Source organism: Rhinoderma darwinii, chromosome 1 (assembly GCF_050947455.1).
Source record: "Rhinoderma darwinii isolate aRhiDar2 chromosome 1, aRhiDar2.hap1, whole genome shotgun sequence".
In the NCBI taxonomy this organism is placed as follows: domain Eukaryota; kingdom Metazoa; phylum Chordata; class Amphibia; order Anura; family Rhinodermatidae; genus Rhinoderma; species Rhinoderma darwinii.
This window is the reverse complement of record NC_134687.1, coordinates 445337902-445361276: the sequence shown is the minus strand read 5'-3', so window position 1 is coordinate 445361276 and position 23375 is coordinate 445337902. Positions and strand designations below refer to the sequence as shown.

At 41.0% G+C, this 23375-nt stretch overlaps 1 protein-coding gene across 3 annotated transcripts in view; it reads left to right on the top strand.

The window, feature by feature from the left end:
* CIT (citron rho-interacting serine/threonine kinase) overlaps positions 1 to 23375 on the top strand; it is a 123191-nt gene that overhangs the window by 79046 nt on the left and 20770 nt on the right. For 2 of the 3 annotated variants that reach the window (XM_075831117.1, XM_075831132.1), the window contains 13 exons: positions 2169 to 2362; positions 3008 to 3055; positions 6486 to 6621; positions 8063 to 8167; positions 8811 to 8951; positions 9031 to 9138; positions 9255 to 9417; positions 10107 to 10271; positions 10425 to 10562; positions 10686 to 10866; positions 12205 to 12296; positions 12463 to 12567; positions 18404 to 18573. In XM_075831117.1, the coding sequence (XP_075687232.1) occupies positions 2169 to 2362; positions 3008 to 3055; positions 6486 to 6621; positions 8063 to 8167; positions 8811 to 8951; positions 9031 to 9138; positions 9255 to 9417; positions 10107 to 10271; positions 10425 to 10562; positions 10686 to 10866; positions 12205 to 12296; positions 12463 to 12567; positions 18404 to 18573 (1746 nt within the window). The remainder of the gene's footprint in view (positions 1 to 2168; positions 2363 to 3007; positions 3056 to 6485; positions 6622 to 8062; positions 8168 to 8810; positions 8952 to 9030; positions 9139 to 9254; positions 9418 to 10106; positions 10272 to 10424; positions 10563 to 10685; positions 10867 to 12204; positions 12297 to 12462; positions 12568 to 18403; positions 18574 to 23375) is intronic. The other variant, XM_075831126.1, reaches the window with a different exon arrangement.

Here is a 23375-nt window from a genome sequence, read left to right as displayed (position 1 = left end):
AGTTTCTTAATGCACAACTGGGCGTGTTTTACTTTTTGACCAAGTGGGTGTTGTACAGAGGAGTGCATGACGCTGACCAATCAGTGACCAATCAGCGTCATACACTTCTCTCCATTCATTTACACAGCAGATAGGGATATAGCTATATCGCTATGTGCAGCCACATAAACACACTATAACGTTACTGCAGTGTTGTGACAATGACTATACATTACCTCCACGTGCTGTGTATTCAGTATCCTGACATTTCTGTAGCGTCTGTGTGATATTTACAGCAATGCAAGCGTAATCGCGCGAGATTAGGATGTAACGAGATTACGCTTGCCTTGCTGTAAATATCACACAGACGCTACAGAAGTGTCAGGATTCTGAATACACATCACGTCCTGGCTGGACTTAACGCTGCCCCCAGTGTGAGGCATACAGCGCGCCCCTGCTGTATGCGTCTTTATCACCGCGCAGCATAAATCCACAACAAAAATGAGATCCGTGCCGGTTTTCCCAGCGCCGCACCTAAATACGCATTGAGCCACTACAATTGCCTACGAGTACATTACATTGAAATAAGCACTGACAGATATTTGTACACATTATAGCAGCACTTCTAAAGTCCTCCCAGGATCCAGACCTGTAGGGAAGAGAGCAGGCAAACACAAGTCTGCACATTTTGAGAGTCGGTAACATCTTTTCTACGTTTTCCTGTGTGACTCCTCTCTTGAACAGGGGGGACCCTTTTGGACACCTTATGCTGGAATATATTTTTGTTTCTTAACCCTAAGGCCTCATTTACACGAGCGTGTGCGTTTTGCCCGCGCAAAAAACGCTGCGTTTTGCGCGCGCAAAAGGCACTTGGCAGCTCCGTGTGTCATCCGTGTATGATGCGCGGCTGCGTGATTTTCGCGCAGCCGCCATCATAGAGATGAGGCTAGTCGACGCCCGTCACTGTCCAAGGTGCTGAAAGAGCTAACTGATCGGCAGTAACTTTCAGCACCCTCGACAGTGAATGCCGAACACAATATACACCAACCTGTGAATAAAAAAAGACTTTCATACTTACCAAGAACTTCCTGCTTCCCCCAGTCCGGCCTCCCGGCCGTTGCCTTGGTGACGCGTCCCTCTCTTGTCATCCGGCCCCACCTCCCAGGATGACGCCGCAGTCCATGAGACCGCTGCAGCCTGTGATTGGCTGCAGCCTGTGCTTGGCCTGTGATTGGCTGCAGCTGTCACTTGGACTGAACTGTCATCCCGGGAGGTCGGACCGGAGTTATCGATAAGTCAGAACGTCTTTTTTTTTTTACAGGTTCATGGATTTTCGGAGCGGAAGTCACTGTCCATGGTGCTGAACCAGTTTAACGCTTTCAGCACCGTGGACAGTGACTGTCTCCTGACGTCGCGTACCCGAACATTTTTTACTCGAATTTGACACTCCGTTTGGATGTTTGTAAACAGAAAAGCACGTGGTGCTTTTCTGTTTACATTCAGGAGTTTGACAGCTCTTGCGCGAATCACGCAGTTCGCACGGAAGTGCTTCCGTGCGGCATGCGTGGTTTTCACGCACCCATTGACTTCAATGGGTGCGTGAGTGCGCGAAAAACGCACGATTATAGAACATGTCGTGAGTTTTTTTCTGCGCACACGCGCTGAGCGCAATTCACGCATCGTCTAAACTGCCCCATTGACTAATATAGGTGCGTACGACATGCGTGCAAAGCACGCGTGTCGCACGCGCGTATATTACGTTCGTGTAAATGAGGCCTAACAGAACTGGAAATATCTTTATGATATTGGGACACCTTTTTCTCTATTTGGTCTGAAAGCATTGTTTATTTTGTATAAAAGATTGTGTCTTTCACTCGAGACCTTTCTAGCAGCATTTTTTGCCTCCATAAACTTTTTCCCTGTCTGTACAGACTCGGGGGTGACTAGAGTAGTATATGAAAATCTGTGTTCTATCTAGACAACCCCTTCATGCAAACTTCTATTTTAGGTTAGAATATGCTTAGAAATGGATTGTAAGGGGTATAAAAAAAAAAAAAAAAAAAAAAAAAGATCCAGACCCTGATTGACATAGGTAAAGCAAGCGTTGAACAATAAGTGGATACAATTTATTTCTTTAGAAATCAGCATTTATGAAAATTGATTTAACATCTGTGGTTTAATAATTACAGACAATGGAAGCTCTTAAAACGACATGCACAATGCTGGAGGAGCAGGTAATGGATTTAGAGGCACTGAATGATGAGCTGCTAGAGAAGGAACGTCAGTGGGAGAGCTGGAGAAGTTCACTAGAAGATGAGAAGACGCAGTTTGAGTGTAGACTCCGAGAAGTGCAAAGACTTCTGGATACTGAAAAGCAGGGCAGGTAAAGATGTAATATTAATCTCTTTTATGTGTCTTGGAGTGTGCTAGGCATAGACACACATGGGTTATACTTTTTATCACTGGACATATAGCTAAACGTATACTTGCATCTTAACATGCTCACTAGAAATGTGCTGATCCTTGTTTGTATCGTCGCTGACATTCTGCTCCAGCCAGTCATATGCATGTTATGACATTTTTCTATGTATATTGAAGTTAGCCTTTAGCCAATGAGGCTTTACCATATGTTTCCAAACTATACTGTATATAATGAGTCACTTGTTTCTCGACCTGCACTATTCTATTATTTGTCAGTACTCTAGGGCTGTAACTAGGGGCTTACACAGGACCCTGAAACATTTTTCGTGCATGCTTGGTTTATTCACTGCTTTTATCCGTCCAAATAAATGGATTAAGTGGCAGGGATTTTTTGTAACTTCTGTATATGTCTAGACCAGTGACTCTCATTGGTGGCCACCAAGATCTTATTTGATGATCTAGGGAAATATTAGACTATTAGCAATCAGAACTCTGTAGCTGGCTGGAGGGATCTGTATACAATATGTTTTAAAAGCAAGGAAGATTATGACTACTGTGAGGTTATTATTGGCTCATAACATTCAGTGTCTCCTGCTCTGTACCGCAGTTGGCGCCAAGCGGAGAGACAACATCTTACAGGCTCTGGGCTGAATAGGTACTTGTCTTTTTTCCTTTTCCTATAACAAAATGGGCACTAGAAATTGCATTATTATTATTATATATGATACCAGTACTGCTATACCTGGATCAACCATTTCCATACATCCCATTAAATGTAGGGTTGTTCGATTTTACACTACCATTTTGAGCCATGACATCATTATCTGTTAAATGTACAAAAATGTAGTTCAAAGTAACATTAACAGTTACGGGTAGTTGATGCTGACTAAAATCCAATCCAGGCCTTGCAAAGTCAATCTAGAGGTATTTCTAGCACTTTCCAATCTTTTCAGGTTGTCCAAACCAGATAAAACTCTGCATTATTTGGCCCAAACAGTTGAGGTCAATGTTTTGGCTTTTTTTTTTGCACCCTTTTGGTATACATTGGTCCCATGTTACATTGTTTGTACACGTTTTACATGCTTTTCATTTAAAAGCATGTATACTTCAAACGTAGACTTAAAACCATGGTGTGAACGGAGCTTTACTCAGGCAAAAAAAAAGCTGAAAAACCATAATATAGATGAGATTAAAAGAGAACGCTACCAGTGAACAAATTATATAGAACATAAACAGAATTTGTGATTCTGGGAAAATTTGCATTCCATTTTCTTCATACGTTTTTCACATTGCAGCTCATAATAGGTTTGAAGCCATGGAATAATGTGTTCTGTATATTGATCAAATGTCACTGATTTCCTCAGAATCCAATGTGATTTTTGCATATGTGGTATTAATATACTTGGCATGCAGCACTTGCATTATTATGCTTGGCATCAAATGTATCACTGTTCTACTTGGCATCGCTTGTGGCACTGGTTTAATTGGCAACCAGTCTGCTTTATAAGTTAGTATCTCATCCACTGTGTTACTACGATGCTGTCTACAAGTATTCTAATAAGGTAATATTCCTCTTGAACCTTCTAACCATACCTTTTAGAACACCACCAAATATTAAGGAATCCCAAATTTTGGATCAATGTCAGCCATTGCTACTACATTTATTAAATGGGGTTGTCCAATATTTAAATATAACAATTTTTTTATCGGAATCGTTTAAAAAAATGCTCCTTGCTGTTACAAGTCTTATGGCCCCCCTGGTTTTATTTCAATTCCCTCTCAGAACAGCCACATAATGTATGCATTGCTATTGTGCAGTCCAGTCAAAAATAATCGTCACGCTAGAAGCGGTGTATTCTCACCAGCACTGGACACATTAGGTGGACGTTCTGAGAGGAGATGAAAAAAAACAACCATGTAGCCATAATATCTAGACCAGGGCTTCTCAAATTTTTACCTACTAGGGCCTCATCAGGCAGAAAATGGTAATACGTGGGCCTCACCACTACTGGTGGAGGTCAATGCCAAAATGAAACATATTGCTTAACTTTCCTATGTCTCCTTCATTCTGTATAACATTAAAATCAGCACAAAATGAGTCAGAGAGAAGCTTATGATCAATTCTGTGAAAACTGCCTCCCCAAATATGACTCCCCATCATAAAAGGGGGGGGGGGCACCTCACTGGTCTAGACACATAAATAAAAGAAAATTCCAATTGAAAATCTGTTATGTTCTGCGTGATCTAACATAGAAATGTAATATTGCATTGTGGGAGAACCCCCGTTTAATACCGGTCATGCTTAGAACTCTGCCAGAAGGAAGTGCTTAAATAGAAGGAACGCTGGTCACTGTAATGTATTAGAAAATGTCATTCCTGGAAAACGTCCAGGCATGTGCCAGCTGGGCAAGGAGATTTATCTTTCTGCTTTTGCATTTCTTCCTGAGTTAGGCACATCTTTTGTAATAGTGTGCTTTGCTTATTACCACTTGAATCTCTACGTATCTTTCCTCCTTTGTAAATATCTGAAAGGAAAATGTATCCAAGGACACAGATTTTTTTTTTTTCCCATTTATTCATTTCTTGTTTTAATGCATTTTTACGCCTTTCTGTTTTTATCAAGTTAACCACCTCTTTTTTTTTTTAACCACTATTTGTTCCTATAATTTCTTTTTTATCCACACTATTTTTCATTTCTCTTTACTAATATCGTATAATTTTGCTGGTGTGTTCTATTACAGAAGAAAATTCCATTGGAATACTGATAAAAGTATGCCTTCTGCTTTAAAGAGTAACTGCACGTTCACAAAACTTTTGATATGTCATAGAGAGATCACAAAACATTTGATTGGTGGGGGTCAGAATGCTGAGACCCCAACCGTCGCTGACACAAAGGTGAAGTAGCGCTCAGCTGAGCACTCTACTCCTTCTGCTGTGATTGGCACTCCCTGTCAAGCTGCAGTCGTGTCTCATAGATATTCCATGTGAGCCCATCTTTAGCAAGGCGCGTCAATCACAGCCAATTCTTCATTTGCTCACGTTTGCAGTAACAACTTACCTTAAACTTTGTATAGTTTGAGATGTTAAAAGAAGAACTATAATCAGTCATGCAATTCTTACAGTAAAGTATAGGGGTTTCCTATTTTAGAACTGCCATTTTTATTGAGTGTTCCCATACATTTAGCTGATGAAGGGGGTCAGGCGGCTGGCATCCTTCCCTGAGCCACTTCCCTTGCAGCAACGCAGCATGGGAAATTCAGCTTTTGACTTTTCCTATGGAAATAAATTAGCGCCTGGGTAATGCATGGATTCCAGCAATACATTGGTCTTTGTAAAAGTTTTCTATTCCATCCCAGTCAGAAGACCCAGCTCTCTTGGCTTGGGAACATCCACTATATATTGTGTCTGTAAAGTTTGCAAGTCACATTGATATTTTAGTCTAATGCAATTGAGCAGATTATTAGACCATGTATGGGAAACCACTGCTTAGAAAAGTTCAAGTAATACATTACAATTTTGCAAATCATGAATATGTGATTGTCAGAAAAGGGAAGGGTCAGCTCTCTGCTGTGCTGGACAGTTCGATATATATGGCTGAAGAATTTAAGAAAGTTATTATTGAGTAATGTATTTGTATGGTAACTACAGCAATAAGGGAAATTGTCCTGATATCTAATAATGTATGGCTCCTTATCCAAAGACAAAAGTAATCCGTTTTTAAGATTATTAGCATAAAAACCGCTACAAAAAAGGTGTCTAATATCACCTCCTCCAGTTTGGAGATTATACTTTGTCCAAACCAAAGTCAATGCAATTTTGTTTCTCGTAGTTGTCATTCACAATTGCACATTACACATTACATCACATTACATCACATCACATTACAGTATCAAAAATCGTCTTTTATATTGACTACTCACGTTCCAATATTTGCATTACTACTCATCAACATTACTGAAAGTGAAGCATTGAATGAAATGATAAATCAGAATGAGTCTCCAGTTTCGAGAATTACTTTAAGAACTACCAGTGGCATGCTTTTGAAATTTTGGTTTATTTGTGGTACTATTTATTTGATTTTTCAGAGCTCGAGCTGATCAACGCAGTGCAGAATCTCGCCAAATGGTGGAATTGGCAGTTAAAGAACATAAGACAGAGATTTTGGCACTTCAGCAAGCGCTCAAGGATCAAAAACTCAAGACAGAAAGTCTCTCAGATAAGGTCAGTATAATGCAGTTTCCCAACCTTTTCAGGTTCGAGGCATTCCTGGGAAAAAATGTGTTCCCTCAGGGCACCCCTACCAAATAATGTTGACAAAAAGACAAAAAACGGCTAAAAACAAGCAGTACACTCTTAGGCCTAATTCACACTGAGTTTTTTTGCAAGCAGAAAAAAAAATCTGAATTTTGAGGCAGATTTTGAAATGCCAGCGTTCTGAATCTAATGCAAAAAACGCTGCAAAAAAACGTTTAAAACTAGCGTCACAGGGTTTTTCTGCCTCCCATTGATTTTAATGGGAGGTCAAAGGCAGAAACCGCAAAAAAAACAACATGCTGCTTTATTTTTCCATGAGTTTTCCAATGGGTTTCCACGTCAAAATCGGTGCCAAAAAACTCTTTGTGAACTGACCCTTATAAGCCCTGGAGACAGGTCCTTTGCAACTGAGGTGTCACATGGACAGATGTTTGTGGTGGGTGAAAGAAATGTATGGCAGATTTACCGAGGTTGGCCAGCAAGCTTGGTCTGAAAAATAAGATGCACTTTATATTTTGCTACTCATTTATATTACACCACACTCTAAACAAAACACTTTCAGCAATGAGAAAATCAGCCATCAGCCCCCTAACCGTAAAATGACCATCAGCCCCCTAACCGTAAAATGACCATCAGCCCCCTAACCGTAAAATGACCATCAGCCCCCCCAGTAAAATGACCATCAGCCCCCACCCCCAGTAAAATGACCATCAGCCCCCCCCCAGTAAAATGACCATCAGCCCCCCCCCAGTAAAATGACCATCAGCCCCCCCCCCAGTAAAATGACCATCAGCCCCCCCCAGTAAAATGACCATCAGCCCCCTAACCGTAAAAGGACCATCAGCCCCTCCCAGTAAAATTACCATCAGCCCCCCCCCCCCCAGTAAAATGACCATCATCCCCCCCTAACAGTAAAGTGACCATCATCCCCCCCTAACCGTAAAGTCACCATCAGCCCCCCGGTAAAGTGACCATCAACCCCCACCCCCATTAAAGTGACCTTCAGTCCCCCCCATTAAAGTGACCTTCAGCCCCCCAGTAAAGAGACCATTAGCACCGCCACAGTAAAGTGGCTCTCCGCTCAGCCTCTGTGGGGGACAATCCTATATAGGTGCTTTAAATGGCCACCCATTGGAGCTGTCACTTTGTAGCCCAAGTTATTAGAATCCGGGGAGATCCTGCAGTTAAGAAACTGAGCACGAGTCACCCAGATAATGAACACTCTGCACATACTGTGGTCATGCAGAATCAAACTAAAATGTCAAGAGGAACTTTTCATTCAAACTTTTCACTATATTATTACACAATTGTATTAGTCCTGTAATATCAGGTCAGCACATGATATTAATTTCAAAACATATGAGTTTACTAGCCAACAAAAATAGTAACAATGTAATTTATCCCACAGTTAAATGATCTGGAGAAAAAACATGCAATGCTGGAAATGAATGCACGCAGCTTGCAGCAGAAACTTGAGACTGAGCGAGAACTTAAGCAACGGCTCCTAGAAGAGGTATGAGGCCGACCTCCGCATTCACATTCTTATCTCTATTGGTTTGTAATGTTGCTGTGTTCACAGATATCGGTCGTATACGGCCTGTTGTTTTTAGCCTGAGACGGACACAATTGATGACATTTTGTGTATCGGTTCCGTGTTCATAGCCGGACTATAGTGAAACAGAAAAACCGCTATAAGCAACGTTCTTCTGTCCGGCCAAGTTAGACGTCTGGCGTACAAACTGATGCAACTGAAGCCAAGAACAATCCCATAGGAAAGCATGGGTCAGTTCTGGCATCCGTTTCCCTCTGGCGTTTCTGTACCGTGCCAGAGGGAAACTCCACCGGATATATGGGAATAGGGCCATACAGAATAATTTTTTTTATATACTTCTGTTAAGATAATATTTATACTATTCAGGAGAACATAATCAGCCTGCACCTTGCATGTAGTACGTCTTGCTGTACATTTTTTATTTTGCTGTCATGTTCACTTTACGTATTCTCAGCGCTACACAGATATCCAAAGCAATAATGATTTGTGGAACTAACAATATCTGAAAAGCTCCGGCATCGTGTGTGGCTTATTTTTCTTGTTTAAGTGATTATGTTCTCCTTGAGTTTTCAGACTACTAAAATGCCCTGTTCTTTGTGCGCAGCAAGCTAAACTTCAGCAGCAAATGGACCTTCAAAAGAATCACATCTTCCGTTTGACTCAAGGACTTCAGGAAGCATTAGATCGAGCAGATTTGCTGAAAACAGAGAGAGGGGATTTAGAATATCAGCTGGAGAACATGCAGGTAAATGTTGTATGGCAAAGCTATAGGGTATCCACTTGTCAATTCACTGGAGAAAGACATGTGCTATTTCATCTCTTAGGCGCTCTATTCCCATGAAAAAGTCAAGATGGAAGGAACCATTTCCCAACAAACCAAACTCATTGACTTCTTGCAAGCAAAAATGGATCAGCCATCTAAGAAGAAAAAGGTGAGAAATTGAATAAAATATTAGTATTTACGAAGCATGCACCTTTTAGTATGTAGTGGTTTTTTATCAGCTTGAAGCATTTAAAATATTTTTTCCTGTGTTGGGCTGTATTGCAGGGTCTATTCGGCAGGCGCAGGGATGACCCCAATCAGACGTCACAAATACCTTTGCAGTACAATGAGTTAAAGGTAGCGCTGGAAAAAGAGAGAGTCCGAACAGCGGAACTTGAAGAAGCTCTTCAAAAAACAAGGATAGAACTAAGGTCTGCTAGAGAGGAAGGTAATACTGGTCATGTCACATGGATTAGAAGGATCTCTGTTGGCTTACTGAATGTCTAATGAAAGCCAACATACAAGATAGATTAGAAACTATGGAGAGCAGCATAGTACACTGAGAACTTAGTCTCCCTGGACCCCAACCGTCCTGGGTGTTGAGGGATACTACAGGAATTTTTCCCTTCTGAAAATGGAAAAGTGGTTTGCTTTTAAAGAGGTTTCCCAAGCTTTTTTTTATCGAGCCCTCTTATATATGAAGAATAAGAGGGCTTTCCAATTAAATGTTTTTTGTTTTTTAGTAATGACCCCCCCCTCCCTACAACTCTCTGACCTGAGTGCTGCTGCACGTAAACTTTCCCTACAATCCCCCCTCTCCCACTATCTGTGTATTGTACGGCACACCTATACATTGCACAGAGTGTGTTTCCCCGCTGCAGCATTGTCACAAACGGTCAGTCTGTGACAAGGCTGCAATAGGGACACCCTTTCTGTATGGACCTGAGTGCCGCTGCAGTGTTTACACATAATTGGAAAGCACTCTTATTCTTCATTAATTAAGAGGGCTAGATTAAAACAAAAAGAAGTGTGTAAAAGCCATTTGATGAAGTTGATCAACGATCTGTAATAACTATGAAGGTCTACCTGTTGCTGAATGTATGACCAGTGTATAATATGCCTTTACTTAATATGCAGCGGCACATCTGAAGGTGGTTGACCATCCTCTGCCGTCCACACCTGGTACAGCAAGGCAGCAGATTATCATGTCGGCACTTGTTCGGTCTCCAGAGCATCAGCCAAATGCTGCCAGCTTGCTGGCTCCTCAGTCTAGTCGCAGAAAAGAATCCTCTGCTCCTGAAGGTGAGTATTTGTGTAGCCAATAGGCCAGTAACTATTTCAAATGACAGTCAATTCTCCTATTTTCCAGCTACAATTACCGTTGCCATGGATTGACCGTAATTTTGTGTACCATAAAAGAAAGAAAAAAATAATATATATTTTTTGTTTCTGCAGAGTTTAGTCGTCGCCTTAAAGAACGAATGCATCATAATATTCCTCACAGATTTAATCTTGGTCTTACTATGCGAGCGGCCAAATGTTCTGTGTGCCTGGACACTGTGCACTTTGGGCGCCAAGGAGCCAAGTGTTTAGGTAAGAACAATTTTTGGATCTCAGATGACCATAACACATGACACATTGGTAAGGGTTTGTAGACACACTACCCTCTTTCTGGGCAGGATTGTTAACATGCATTTCTATTTGTTTTTCTATAAGAATGTCAGGTCATGTGTCACCCAAAGTGTTCCTCCTGCCTCCCAGCTACATGTGGCCTCCCCGCAGAATATGCTACACATTTCACCGAAGCCTTTTGTAGAGAGAAGATGAATTCCCCAGGAATGCAAATGAAGGAAGTGACCGGCTCTGTTCGCCTGGAAGGATGGATGAAGATCCCAAGGTAGCTGATTGTAAAATACTGATTTGTTCTAAGATAATACAATCTATAACATGAAATGTTCACTACTAGTTCACTGGCGGAGTCATCTAATACGCTGTGGTCCTGGCTTTGTTTCTATGATCTCACGTTTCCATTGACTCTTGTTATTTTTAAGTATATAGTTATAGGGCAATTAGGCCAGTAAGGCTATATTAACCACTTTCTGACATTTAACGTACAAGTACGTCAGTCGGGGTGGGGGTGGGGGGTATGGAGCAGGGTCAGGAGCATAGCCTGCTTTATATGCAGCAGGAGTCAGCTGTATATTACATCCTGCTCTAATCGACGGGATCGGAAATAACCCCGATCTTTACCGTTTAACTACTTAGATGTCACACTCAATAATGTAAACCATAAAAAACTAAACATAACTGGTATTGTCACAACTGTAATGATCCAAACTATTAAAATATAACGTTATTAAACCTTCACGGTGAGCAACAAGAGGGGGGGGGGGATATGACCATTTTTTTGGGCCACACGACCTTCCAAAAAACTGGAATAAAAAGTGATATGTACACTAAAATTCGACCAATAAAAACTGCAGCTCGCCCTGTAAAAAACAAGCTTTGACACATCTCCATTAATGAAAAATAAATAGTTATGGGTATCAAAATATGGCGACCCCAAACTATTTTTGTTTTTTTTAAAGATTGTTTTTTTTTTGTAAAAGTAGTAAGAGAGAGAAAAAAAAAAAAAATATATATATATGAATTTGGTATCAATGGAATCGTATTTACCCACAGAATACAGTTAACATGTCATTTTTACTACGCGGGGAATGCCGTAAAAACGAAATCCCCCAAGACATGGAGGAATTGTGCTTTTTTTTTCCATTTCACCCCACATAATAATTTTCCAAAATTTCCCAGTACATTATATTAATTAAATTGTGGCATTTAAAACTAAAACTTGAAAAAAATCAAGACCTAATATAGCTGTTGTTGGAAAAATAAAGTTATGTTTTTTGGAAGGCGAGGAGATCAAACCGAAAAAATGGTTTTGGCAGGAAGGGGTAGAGTTGTTCTCTCAGATTTGTAATACCAAGATAATATGGTTACAAATTTCTGTATGAATTTCTTATCAGTTTGTTATAATGGAAGTAACAGACTAGATCTAGATTGTACAATATACTGAGATATAATGGTTTGGTTATGTGTTGCTTAGATTTTTTGCTCAGTCCGATATACTCTGAAGTTATTATGGAAGTATATACATTCTCCTTTGTTTGAGAAAACAATGATTCCTCATGCTTGTTTCTAAGTGTTTGCTGTATCTACATTTATATCCTATTTTTAGAAACAACAAACGTGGGCAACAAGGTTGGGACAGAAAATACATTGTGCTGGAAGGGTCTAAGATACTAATCTACGATAATGAAGTAAAAGAAGGTATTCTCGGTTTCGCTCTTTTTTTTTTTCTTCTTTCTATAACATTATAGGTCACTGTTTTACAGCTTTTTATTCCAAGTGGCTGTTTCTTTATACTAGCTGTTTTCCATGTCCTACTTTTTATAATTTTCTAATTCATTTGAAAACTTTGTATTATTGTCCACAGGTGGACAGAGACCTATGGATGAGTTTGAACTTTGCCTTCCTGATGGTGATGTAACGGTTCATGGAGCTGTGGGATCCACAGAACTTGTAAATACCGCAAAATCAGGTGAGAAACTAAATTTTAACTTCAGAAAATATGTTATGGTGGTTGTTATGACTTTTTTTGATATATACATTATTACCTTGGTTGCAAGTTTGAGTTACTGAAGATCTTTTTCAGTGTGGTTAAAGTTAGGCTCTGTTCAAATTTTCCTTTTTTCGGTTCCATTGGGTTCTGCTGCCTTTTGACGGTAAGAATAGCGCAGTCTGTTGCACTATTTGTGACGGCAAAAATAACAAAACCTTGACGGAAACCTGACAGAACCCATTAAAAGGCAATAGGATCCATTTAAAATGGATCTGTCATTGCTCCCTGATTCAAGTCTATTGTAGCTTTAAAGGGAATGTGTCGCAAATTTTTTATATGGTTACTTCTATTTAGTCAGTGTATTTTTTCTTTCTTCCACAAGGTGGGAAGTATCAAAAATTAAATAATAATTTGACATGTTTTCCTATGTTGGCCACCAGGGGGAGCACTTATCATAATTACAGCTGCTGTAATGTGGGAGGAACACACTCTCTACTAGTGACTAAATTCACCACCCCTCCTTATTTTTGGCTACAAGCCAGGAAGAGTTGTCTTCAAAAATTGCCTACCACTGTGCAGCTCCGTTTTTTGAAGTGATTGTACAATGGTAGGACGTGCTGATCACAGCAGCAAGCAGCAATAGGACTCACCAAAAGGCTGGGAATGATGAAAGTCAAGGGAGAAGACCCTGTGCTGAATGACTTTTGAGTTGACAGGTTCAAGTGGCGTGTATTTGACATGGTTTTTGGCACATTTTACGTGCAGAAAAACGTGTAAAAAAAATGCTTGCTTAAAGAGGCTCGGTCACCACATTATAAGTGCCCTATATTGTACATGATGTGATCGGCGCTGTAATGTAGATTACAGCAGTGTTTTTTTTATTTAGAAAAACGATCATTTTTGACGGAGTTATGACCTATTTTAGCTTTATGCTAATGAGTTTCTCAATGGACAACTGGGCGTGTTTTACTATATGGCCAAGTGGGCGTTGTACAGTGGAGTGTATGATGCTGACCAATCGGTGACCAATCAGCGTCATACACTTCTCTCCATTCATTTATACAGCACATAGCGATATAGCTATATCGCTACGTGCAGCCACGTAAACACACTATAACGTTACTGCAGTGTCCTGACAATGAATATACATTACCTCCTGCCAGGACGGGATGTGTATTCAGAATCCTGACCACTTCTCTGCACTTCTCTGTGATTTACAGCACAGCAGGCGTAGTCTCGCGAGATTACGCTGTAAACTGTCATTTACAGCGAAATCTCGCTGTGCTGTGCTGTAAATCACAGAGAAGTGCAGAGAAGTGGTCACGATTCTGAATACACATCACGTTCTGGCTGGAGGTAATGTATATTCATTGTCATGACATTGCAGTAACGTTATAGTGTGTTTATGTGGCAGCACAGAGATATAGCTATATCGCTATGTGCTGTATAAATGAATGGAGAGAAGTGTATGACGCGGATTGGTCAGCGTCATACACTTCTCTCCACAACGCCCACTTGGCCATATAGTAAAACACTCCCAGTTGTCCATTGAGAAACTCATTAGCATAAAGCTAATATAGGTCATAACTCCGCCAAAAATGATTGTTTTTCTAAATAAAAAAACACTGCTGTTCTCTACATTACAGCGCCGATCATATTATGTACAAGATAGGGCACTTATAATGTGGTGACAGAGCCTCTTTAAGCTACCCATATACATCAATACACACTTCTTTTTTTTTTTTTTAAATGCGTTGCATAAAAAAAGAAGCGTTGCGTCCCAGCCTAATAATACCAGCCTGCGGCCGCCACCAGTTCCTGATCATCACTACAGATGGTTGGGTACTGGATTGTACCCGACTCTTCCTAATTCCCCTGGTGGCAGTGGGTACCAGGGTAATAATGGGGGGATGTCACACAACTGCCGTTACGAAGGCGCTAATAAAATATTAAAAAACGCAGAGAAACATAAGAAAATATTTTTTTATTGAAATAAAAATTCAACCACACAACCCTCGTTAACCAAATTTAAAAAAAATACGTAGATCATCGAAGTAGTTCAACAAATCTACGACTTTGTCCAAACGGTCCAGCGGAACCTGCAAAACAAAAAAAATAAAGTAAGTAATATGAAAAACAAAAAAATTATACTCACCTACAACAGTCTTCTATCTTCTCCCCTGTCTTGCATTAGAAACTAGAGGTCAATAAACTTCTGGCACATCATGGAGGTCCCATGCGCCAGAAAAACCTAATAGAGGGATGCCTAAAGTGACAGAGTCCCTGCATTAGCTATGTGACCGGGGTTACTGGCGTTCACATTGAAAGTAGGTCTATTTTCAATGTGACTGCTGATAACCCGGTCACATTGAACTCTCCATTAATAAGAAATTGATGGCCTATCCTCAGGATAGGCCATCAATATCTGATCGGTGGGGGTCCGACTCCCGACACCCCCGCCGATCAGCTGTTTGAAGGATCTGCAGGGCTGGTACCCTGCTGCTCCTTCATTCCTTGCTCTTAAGCCTCATGCACACGACCGTGCCTGTAATTACCACCCGTAATTACGGGTGCGGGCAGCCGGTAGTTTTTATGGGCCCTGCTCCCATTATAAAGTATAGTAGCACGGCCCGTAAAATAAAAAAATAGGATATGTTCTATATTTTTCAACGGCACGGGCACCTTCCCATAAGCAAACGGGAAGGTACCCATGGCCAATAGAAGTCTATGGGCCCATAATTACGGGCGTTTTTACGTTCGTGTGCATGGGGCCTTACTGTGAATCGCCGTGGAGCTTGAATGAGAGAAGGCTGTAATACTGTGAACTGCTGCTACAAGCATAACGGCAATTCACAGTACGAGCAGGGAATAAGGGGGAAGCAGCGGCGTACGAGCGCCGCTGTTCCTTTGAAGCAGCTAATTGTCGTGGGTGACGTGAGTCGGACCCCCACCGATCAGATATTGATGGCCTATCCTGAGGATATTCAGAGGGCAGAAAAATTGTGCAGCATTCAGGTCACGGTGCCTGGCAGGTAAGGTATTCAAAACAATGTCTTTTTCATTTGGTATTATTTATTGTAATGCAGGACTACACGTTTCAGGACCGGACAGGTCCCTTCATCAGGTTCATGAGGATAGGCCATCAATTTCTTATGACTGGAGAGTTCAATGTGACCAGGTTACTAGAGGTCACATTGAAAGCAGGTCACAGGTCGCATTGTTAGGCAGCGGTGGGGGGCAGCAATTCAAATGAATTGCCGGGCAGTCCTGCATTCACAGCAGACGGGGCCCGGCAATTAATTTGAATTAGCGGCAGCTCCTGCAAGGACTGCCGCTCTTCAGTAAATTGGTGCACCTTCCCTCTTGAATCGAGGGTGGCTGTGTACTGTGCATGCCACAAAGCATGCGCAATTCACAGTTAGAATGGCACCAGCATAGGAAATGGGGTCTGCTGCTGTCCCTACTTTCCTATGCCCTGGGTGTTTTGTATAGCACCAGTGTATGTGTCGTGAAGAGACACATACACAGATGCTAATAAAGATGACTGCCCCCACAAAAGTAAAAAAACACACATAAATAAAGTTACAATAGGGAACACATTAAAATAATTTTAAAAAAATAAGCCCATAGCTTAACCCCTTAATGACCGGGCCTGAAAAGACTTTAATGACAAGCTACATTTTTCTGTTTTTGCCCCTCTGCCTTTCAGCAGCCATAACTTTTTTTATTTTTTCATTGACGTGGCTGTATGAGGCCTTGTTTTATGCTAGAGAAATAGTATTTTTTTTTCCCCACAGTTGGGGGTAAAAAATTATTTTTTTACGGCGTGGGTATAGGAAAAAGCGATTCGCTGCATTGTTTTTTTGTTTATTTTATATCCCGTTCCATTACACGCTAAATAACCCAATAGATTAATTCTTCAGGTTATTACGGTCGTGTAGATTCTGAATATGTGTAGGTTTTTTGTTTTTATTTAGTGTAGGGGCAATAAAATATATTTTGTACAAAATAATGCCTTTCTTTGGGACTTTTTTTTATTTATTTATTTTTTTTGTTACTTTTTTTTTTTAATCCCAGTAAGGGATAACTTTATTTATTTTTTACTTGTAATGTATTAGCATACACCTGTATGCTAATACATAATACTGTGTCACTATAAGGCCTCATTTACACGAGCGTAATATACGCGCGTGCTTTTCACGCGTGTCGTACGCACCTATATTACTCTATGGGGCAGTGCAGACGATGCGTGAATTTTGCGCAGCGCGAGTGCGTTGCGTAAAACTCACGACATGTTCTATAATCGTGCGTTTTTCGCGCATCACGCACCCATTGAAGTCAATGGGTGCGTGAAAACCACAAAGGTCGCACGGAAGCACTTCCGTGCGAACTGCATGATTCGCGCAAGAGCTGTCAAACTGAATGTAAACAGAAAAGCACCACGTGCTTTTCTGTTTACAAACATCCGAACGGAGTGTCTTAGACATGAGCGAACCGAACTTTACCGGGTTCGGCCGAACTTGTTTTGACCGAACCCGGCAGGAGACAGTCACTGTGCAGGGTGCTGAAAGAGTTAAACTGGTTCAGCACCCTGGACAGTGACTTCCGATTCCAATATACGTGAACGTGTAAAAAAAAAAAAAAGTTCTGACTTACCGATAACTCCCGGCTTCTTCCTCCAGTCTGACCTCCCGGGATGACAATTCAGTCCAAGTGACAGCTGCAGCCAATCACAAGCCAAGCACAGGCTGCAGCGGTCACATGGACTGCCGCGTCATACAGGGAGGTGGGGCCAGATGTCAAGAGAGGCGCGTCAACAAGGACGCGTCACCAAGGTAACGGCCGGGAAGTTCTCACCTCTTTTTTTTTTTTAAACAGGTTACTCGATATGGTGATCGGAATGCACTGTCGAGGGTGCTGAAAGAGTTACTGCCGATCAGTTGACTCTTTCAGCACCATGGACAGTGACTGACGTCGACTAGCCTCATCTCTATGATGGCGGCTGCGCGAAAATCATGCAGCCGCGCATCATACACGGAGCTGTCAAGTGCCTTTTGCGCACGCAAAACGCTGCGTTTTTTGCTCGCACAAAACGCACACGCTCGTGTAAATGAGGCCTAACACAGGGTGCTGTTAGGGCAGCACATGGTTTGCCCAAACAGCAGGCAAATGGAACAGACAGCCCTGGGGTCCTTTCTAGGTCGCGAGAGCTGACTGCAGAGGGATTCCCTTGATGCGATCAAAGAGGGGAATTCCCTTTGATCATGCCGCGGTCACGGACCGCTGATCTACAGCGACGCCAAAAGACGTTATTGTAGACTGGGGACCTGCACCGCCTGACGTCAAAAGACGGTGGCCAGTCGGGAAGGAGTTTAAAGATGATGTAAACCAAGTAATCAAATATTGCAGACATCAAATAAATAGAATAAAAAACATTTGTGACACCTTTCCTTTAAATCACGGGGAGGCTTATCTAATGTACTGTAAGGCCTTATTCACCCTACCGTATTTGATCAGTATTTTGCATCTAAGTCGGCATGCATACTTGTGTTCAGGAGTTTCGTTCTAAATTGGCAAACATGCAAACAGAGCCCAGCTCAGGGAAGAAGGAAACATTCCCAAAATTTTCTTCTGAGAATGTATGCATGTAGCCTATGGGGGTAGTATTCCATCAAATGTCTATGACCAGCTAGAGCCTTAAAAGAATTGGAAAACTTTTTTTTAGAAAGAGTAATGTTATGTTGCTATGGTATTACTAGTAATATTCCAGCCTTGCACAGTTTAACAGTTGTTCTATCTTCCAATGCTCTTATAGATGTGCCATATGTGATGAAGGTGGAGTCTCACCCACACACTACTTGCTGGCCGGGACGCACTCTTTACTTATTAGCACCTAGTTTTCCTGATAAGCAGCGCTGGGTCAATGCCTTGGAGTCAGTAGTTGCTGGGGGGAGAGTGTCCAGAGAGAAAGCAGAAGCCGATGCTGTAAGTAAAGAGACATAATAATAATAATTAAAAAGTCATAGTTTCTTAAAAACTTCAAGTCTTTTAGATGATTTTTTATTTTTTTGCTATTAATTCTCACTTCTTTGATGTTACTTTGTTACTTGTTGTATTTTATGTCATGTTTGTAAGGGTTCTTTCTGTCATTTCATCAACCAGCTGAAAACCTAGCTATGGGGATCTTGCATTAGGCACATGCACACGATCGTGGAAAAACTCAGTGATTGCGTACCGCCCGGTTCCATTGGCCGCGGACACCTTTTTGTAGCGCTTCGGAAAGGTGTCTGTGCCGTAGAACCGTGCCGGGAAATATGGAGCATGTCCTACTGTTCGGATTTCTTTGGGCCGTGCTCCCATACTTTGTATAGGAGCACGGCACGAAAATGCCGAGCGTGGCTTGCGTGCGTCGGCGGCCGGCTGTGCCTGCAATCGAGGGCTGTCATTACAGGCACAGCCGTCTGCATGAGGCCTTAATTTGAAGAAAACACTGATTCATAATTCAGTCAGGGATAGGTAATGCGATCATTACATGGCTGCCAATGTGATCATTAGCAACCAGTCAGCCTCAGATTAGTTGGTATTTCACCTCAAAGCACAATTACAACTAAACTGAGGGCAGAGAAGGTATGGCCAGACTTAAATATTTATTTTACTGATGACTTTAACATAACAATACATTTAGGTGGAAAACCTCTTTAAAGGGAATGTTTCTTCAGAAAATTACCTATTGTTTAAATCAAGTTTTTATGTTTAAACATTTTTTTAAGAATTTTTGGTGAGTTTTTTTTCGATGTTATTAAGAATAATCCTAAAATCTTACAGTTTTTACTCTGGCCACTGAGCCTCACAATAGACTGACACTTCCTGTTCTGTAGAGATCACTTCTCAGCAGTCATCTCATTATCATCACAGGATTACAATGAAAGATAACACCTCCATATAGATAACACAGGATTGACCATTGACATGCCTCCCTGCACAGGTCACAGCATGCCTAGAAAACTCTCCCACAGAAGTCTGTGGGTCCCCTCCTGTTCACAGGCTCCTATAGGTCATGTGGCTGCTGTAAATCTTATCTCTAAATGCTGTTAACAGCAGCTCAGGCAATATGGTTACCCCATAATCATGTACAGAAAATAGAATTTAAAAAAAATGTACAATCAAAAAATAAAACCGGATTCGAAAAAAAGATTGTTTCATTATCTGGTTTTAATTAGTAAAAAAAATAGGTGATACATTCCCTTTAATATATTTAAAATGAAGGCACAACCATGCTTTTTTATTACTTCTATGATTAAGAAACACACGAATTACATAAATTGAACAACATTTACTGCATTTCACAGCATAAATCTCCATAAAAGTTTGCATAACTTTGAAAAAACTTTGCGTTACGCTTTCTTCTCATTGCCGCACCCTGACAAAAATATATATTGATACCTGGGAGCAGTTACTGCGCTGTGAGGTACATTTTCTTCCTAGTGATCATCTGCTTGGGATTTTGATGAGCACTACGATCAGTAGTGATTCCAGTGTTAACATAGGGAGTTTTTACATCAGTGTGTGCTTCTCATATTCCTATTCATATATACACTGAGCTGTATGTGCATGACCACTGGGTGACTTCAATATATCACAGTCACTAGCTAATTGTTCCTGCACCTCCGCTGACGTAAATTGAAGCCCTGTGCTTATTCCTTAGTACAAGTGTATAATAGGTATAAGAAGACGCAGTAGCGGAAGGAAGCATCCGTCACAAAGGATGGCCTTAACTAAAATGTCGATCGCACTTCATCATTTTTGTTCACATTTGCAACCATTTTAGTTGCATTCCGGGGCCCTGATGGGTGTGGCCTAAAGCTGAACAGGTGTCGGCATATTATGCATTACCGTCGATGTCAGGCGCGCTCAGTGCCATCAAAGAGAGCAGTTAAATTAACAGACTTCTGGCACCGGGACCATGCCATGCAAGGTCGGTGCTGGATGCAGAAGGCACTGACAACTGAATAGCGGCTTTTCTGCAGTAATGCAGCTCTGCTCCTAGTCAAGTGAATATGAGCAGAGCTGCGGTAACCTAGCACAGCTGCTATACAGTGGTTGGAGCATTCTGCTTCCGGCACCGACCCTGCATAGCAGCCGGAACAGCTGATAAGTTTGGGTGTCGGACCCGATCATATATTGATGACCTATCCTGTGTATAGGTCATTAGTATAAAAAAAAGAGAACCCAAACTGGACAACTCCTTTAATATCTTTTTTAGGCTGGGTTCCCTGGTAGCATAAATGCTGCAGAATTTCCGCAACGGAATTCTGTGCGTAAATTCCGCAGCATTTACCGTAGCAGCAAAGTGAACGAGATTTGAAGAAAACGTTCATAAATTGAGCTGCGGTGTGGATTTGAAATCTGCAGTATGTCAATGCTGCGTATTCGTTGTTCTTCTGTTGCGGGTTTTCCCCATTGACTTCAATGGGGATGTAAAATCCACAACAAATAGCCAGGTGTTGCGACTTTTGCGTTGGAAAGGCTGCGATTCCACTGCAAAAATCGCAAATGAGAAAAAAAACAAAACCTTTTTGTGATTTTAAATTAATTTAAAAAAAAAAGCTTATACTTACCACCGGCCATTGTCATAGCGACGCATTCCACTGTACTGAGGCAGCCCGGCCTGCTGGGATGATGTTGTTTCATCCCATGTGACTGCTGCGGTCACGTGGGCTGCAGCGTCATCCCAAGAGGTCGGGCTGCACTCAGAACAGACAGACGTGTCGCCAATACAACAAGCGGTTCGGTTTTTTGGGCGGAGTTCCTTGAGATACCCGTGGAAACCCAGCCCTAGTGTTCATTTAAAGTAAAAAGTATAAAGTCCTCAAGGGATTGAATTATATAAGGTTTCCTTTCTTATATTGTTATATCCCATAAAAGTTGTTGTTCTCTTTTGTTGGGGGAAGGGGGAAGTATTTATCCAATGTGTTTTTCGATACAAACAATGCAGACCGTAAAAGCAACGTGGCTCTCTTTGCATAGTGTAAATTGAAAAATGTGAAAACGTTCCTTTATTTGAGGCGTGCTCTTTGGTAGATTCTCCTTAGAAACTACCTACAATTGTCAATATGAAGAATCGGAGAAACCTCTTTGTAACATACGGTATATCAGAAAATGGAAAAACGTCCTCTAAATTTAACATCTGCTTGCTGCGACAAGCCCTAGCTGTGTAAATGTCTTTTCAGTTCTCAAAATGCTCTGCACTTCAGTGTAAAAAAAAAGCAAAGTATTTACACATTTACTCAACATTTTATGAAGGTGTCAAATCTGTGAAATATAGTAAGAATAAGGCCTTCTTCACACGAGTGTGTCTGATTTACGTCCGCAAAAAAAAACGGAATATTTTTTACCATCCATATGTCTGTGTTGCGACAGTGTGCTTTTCGTGTGCCATCTGTTCTTCTCGTCCTCTGCATGTACTCCCTGGTTTCACTTTTCTTTTTTTCTGCATTTCTTTAGCAACTAATCAGTGAAATACAGACCGCACACGACTGCCGTCTGTGTGTTGTCCGTTTTTGTTTTTTTTCACACACCCATACATTTTAAAGTGTGAGTCTGATCTGCAAAAACAAGCCAGAATAGGAAGTTTGGTGAGTTTCTCGCAACGGACACATGCTCCATAAAAAAAAACCAACGGATGTGTGAATAGCCCCATTAAATTGCATAAGTCAGTGTGCTCCAGCTCACGGAAGAGAAATACGTTTGTGTGAATAAGGCCTGATATTCAGGTTATCCTCTGATCTCTATAGAAAGGCGTTCGCTTCATTATTTACTCTATAAACATGAATGTATTCTGCCATTTTCCAGTAGCTTAGTGCTTGTGTGTTGAATGTTAGATGTTCACATTAGTTGGAAAAGGCACCAGTGGTATTAGTAATATGCGAGCATGTTTAACATACTGATTTCTTCAACAGTCATTTATCCTTCAGTTTAATCTTAATATTACACGTAAGCACTTTTTAAAAACATTTTTTGAAGACCATAAAATAAATAAAAAGGAGTAAATATGGGTCCTATTTTCTCAGGTTGTAAAAAATTTGTTTTTTTAGAGATGTAGCCGTCTTTAGCTTGACTTTTAACGTCGCTCAACATTCCCAGTCTGCTGAACAAGTAATGTGCCTAGTTATGCAATGCTACTACCCCATTATAAAACAACTGCACAATGTAAAAGGGTTGTATGACATTAGAGAAGTTGAGTGGGGCTGAGCTAACTTACCAGACACAACTTATGGACAAGAGCAGGCCTTTTTTATAATCCCAAACAACTTCTTTAGTTGTATTTTTTGACTGAAGACAATTCAAGGACTTATATTTACAGGCCTTTATTTTCTTTTCTTTTTTCCAAAAGGTCGTACACTGTCATGCAACACATGTATCTAAAAAAGAATCTAAAAAAAACAATGCTAAGGATAATTGAAAGGAAAGGTGGCACAGAGACTGACTTCAGTATCTTCTATACAGCCGCAATTATTTCTACTGGGTGCCACATCTGTACAGCCTATATATATATATATATGTATATATATATATACACACACACGGCATAGATTTATGTGATTGTCCCTTGTATAAGTTTAGTATATAACTGTATGTTGCTCTTTTCATGACATCAGGATGAGTATATTGGAGGTGACATGTTTTGTAGAAAAGGTAATTATCACACAGATGGTCTTGACACAAGTCTGTTGTGTTTGTTACCTCTTGTTACACTAGCTGCTGCTTTACTCACTCTCCTTATGTGT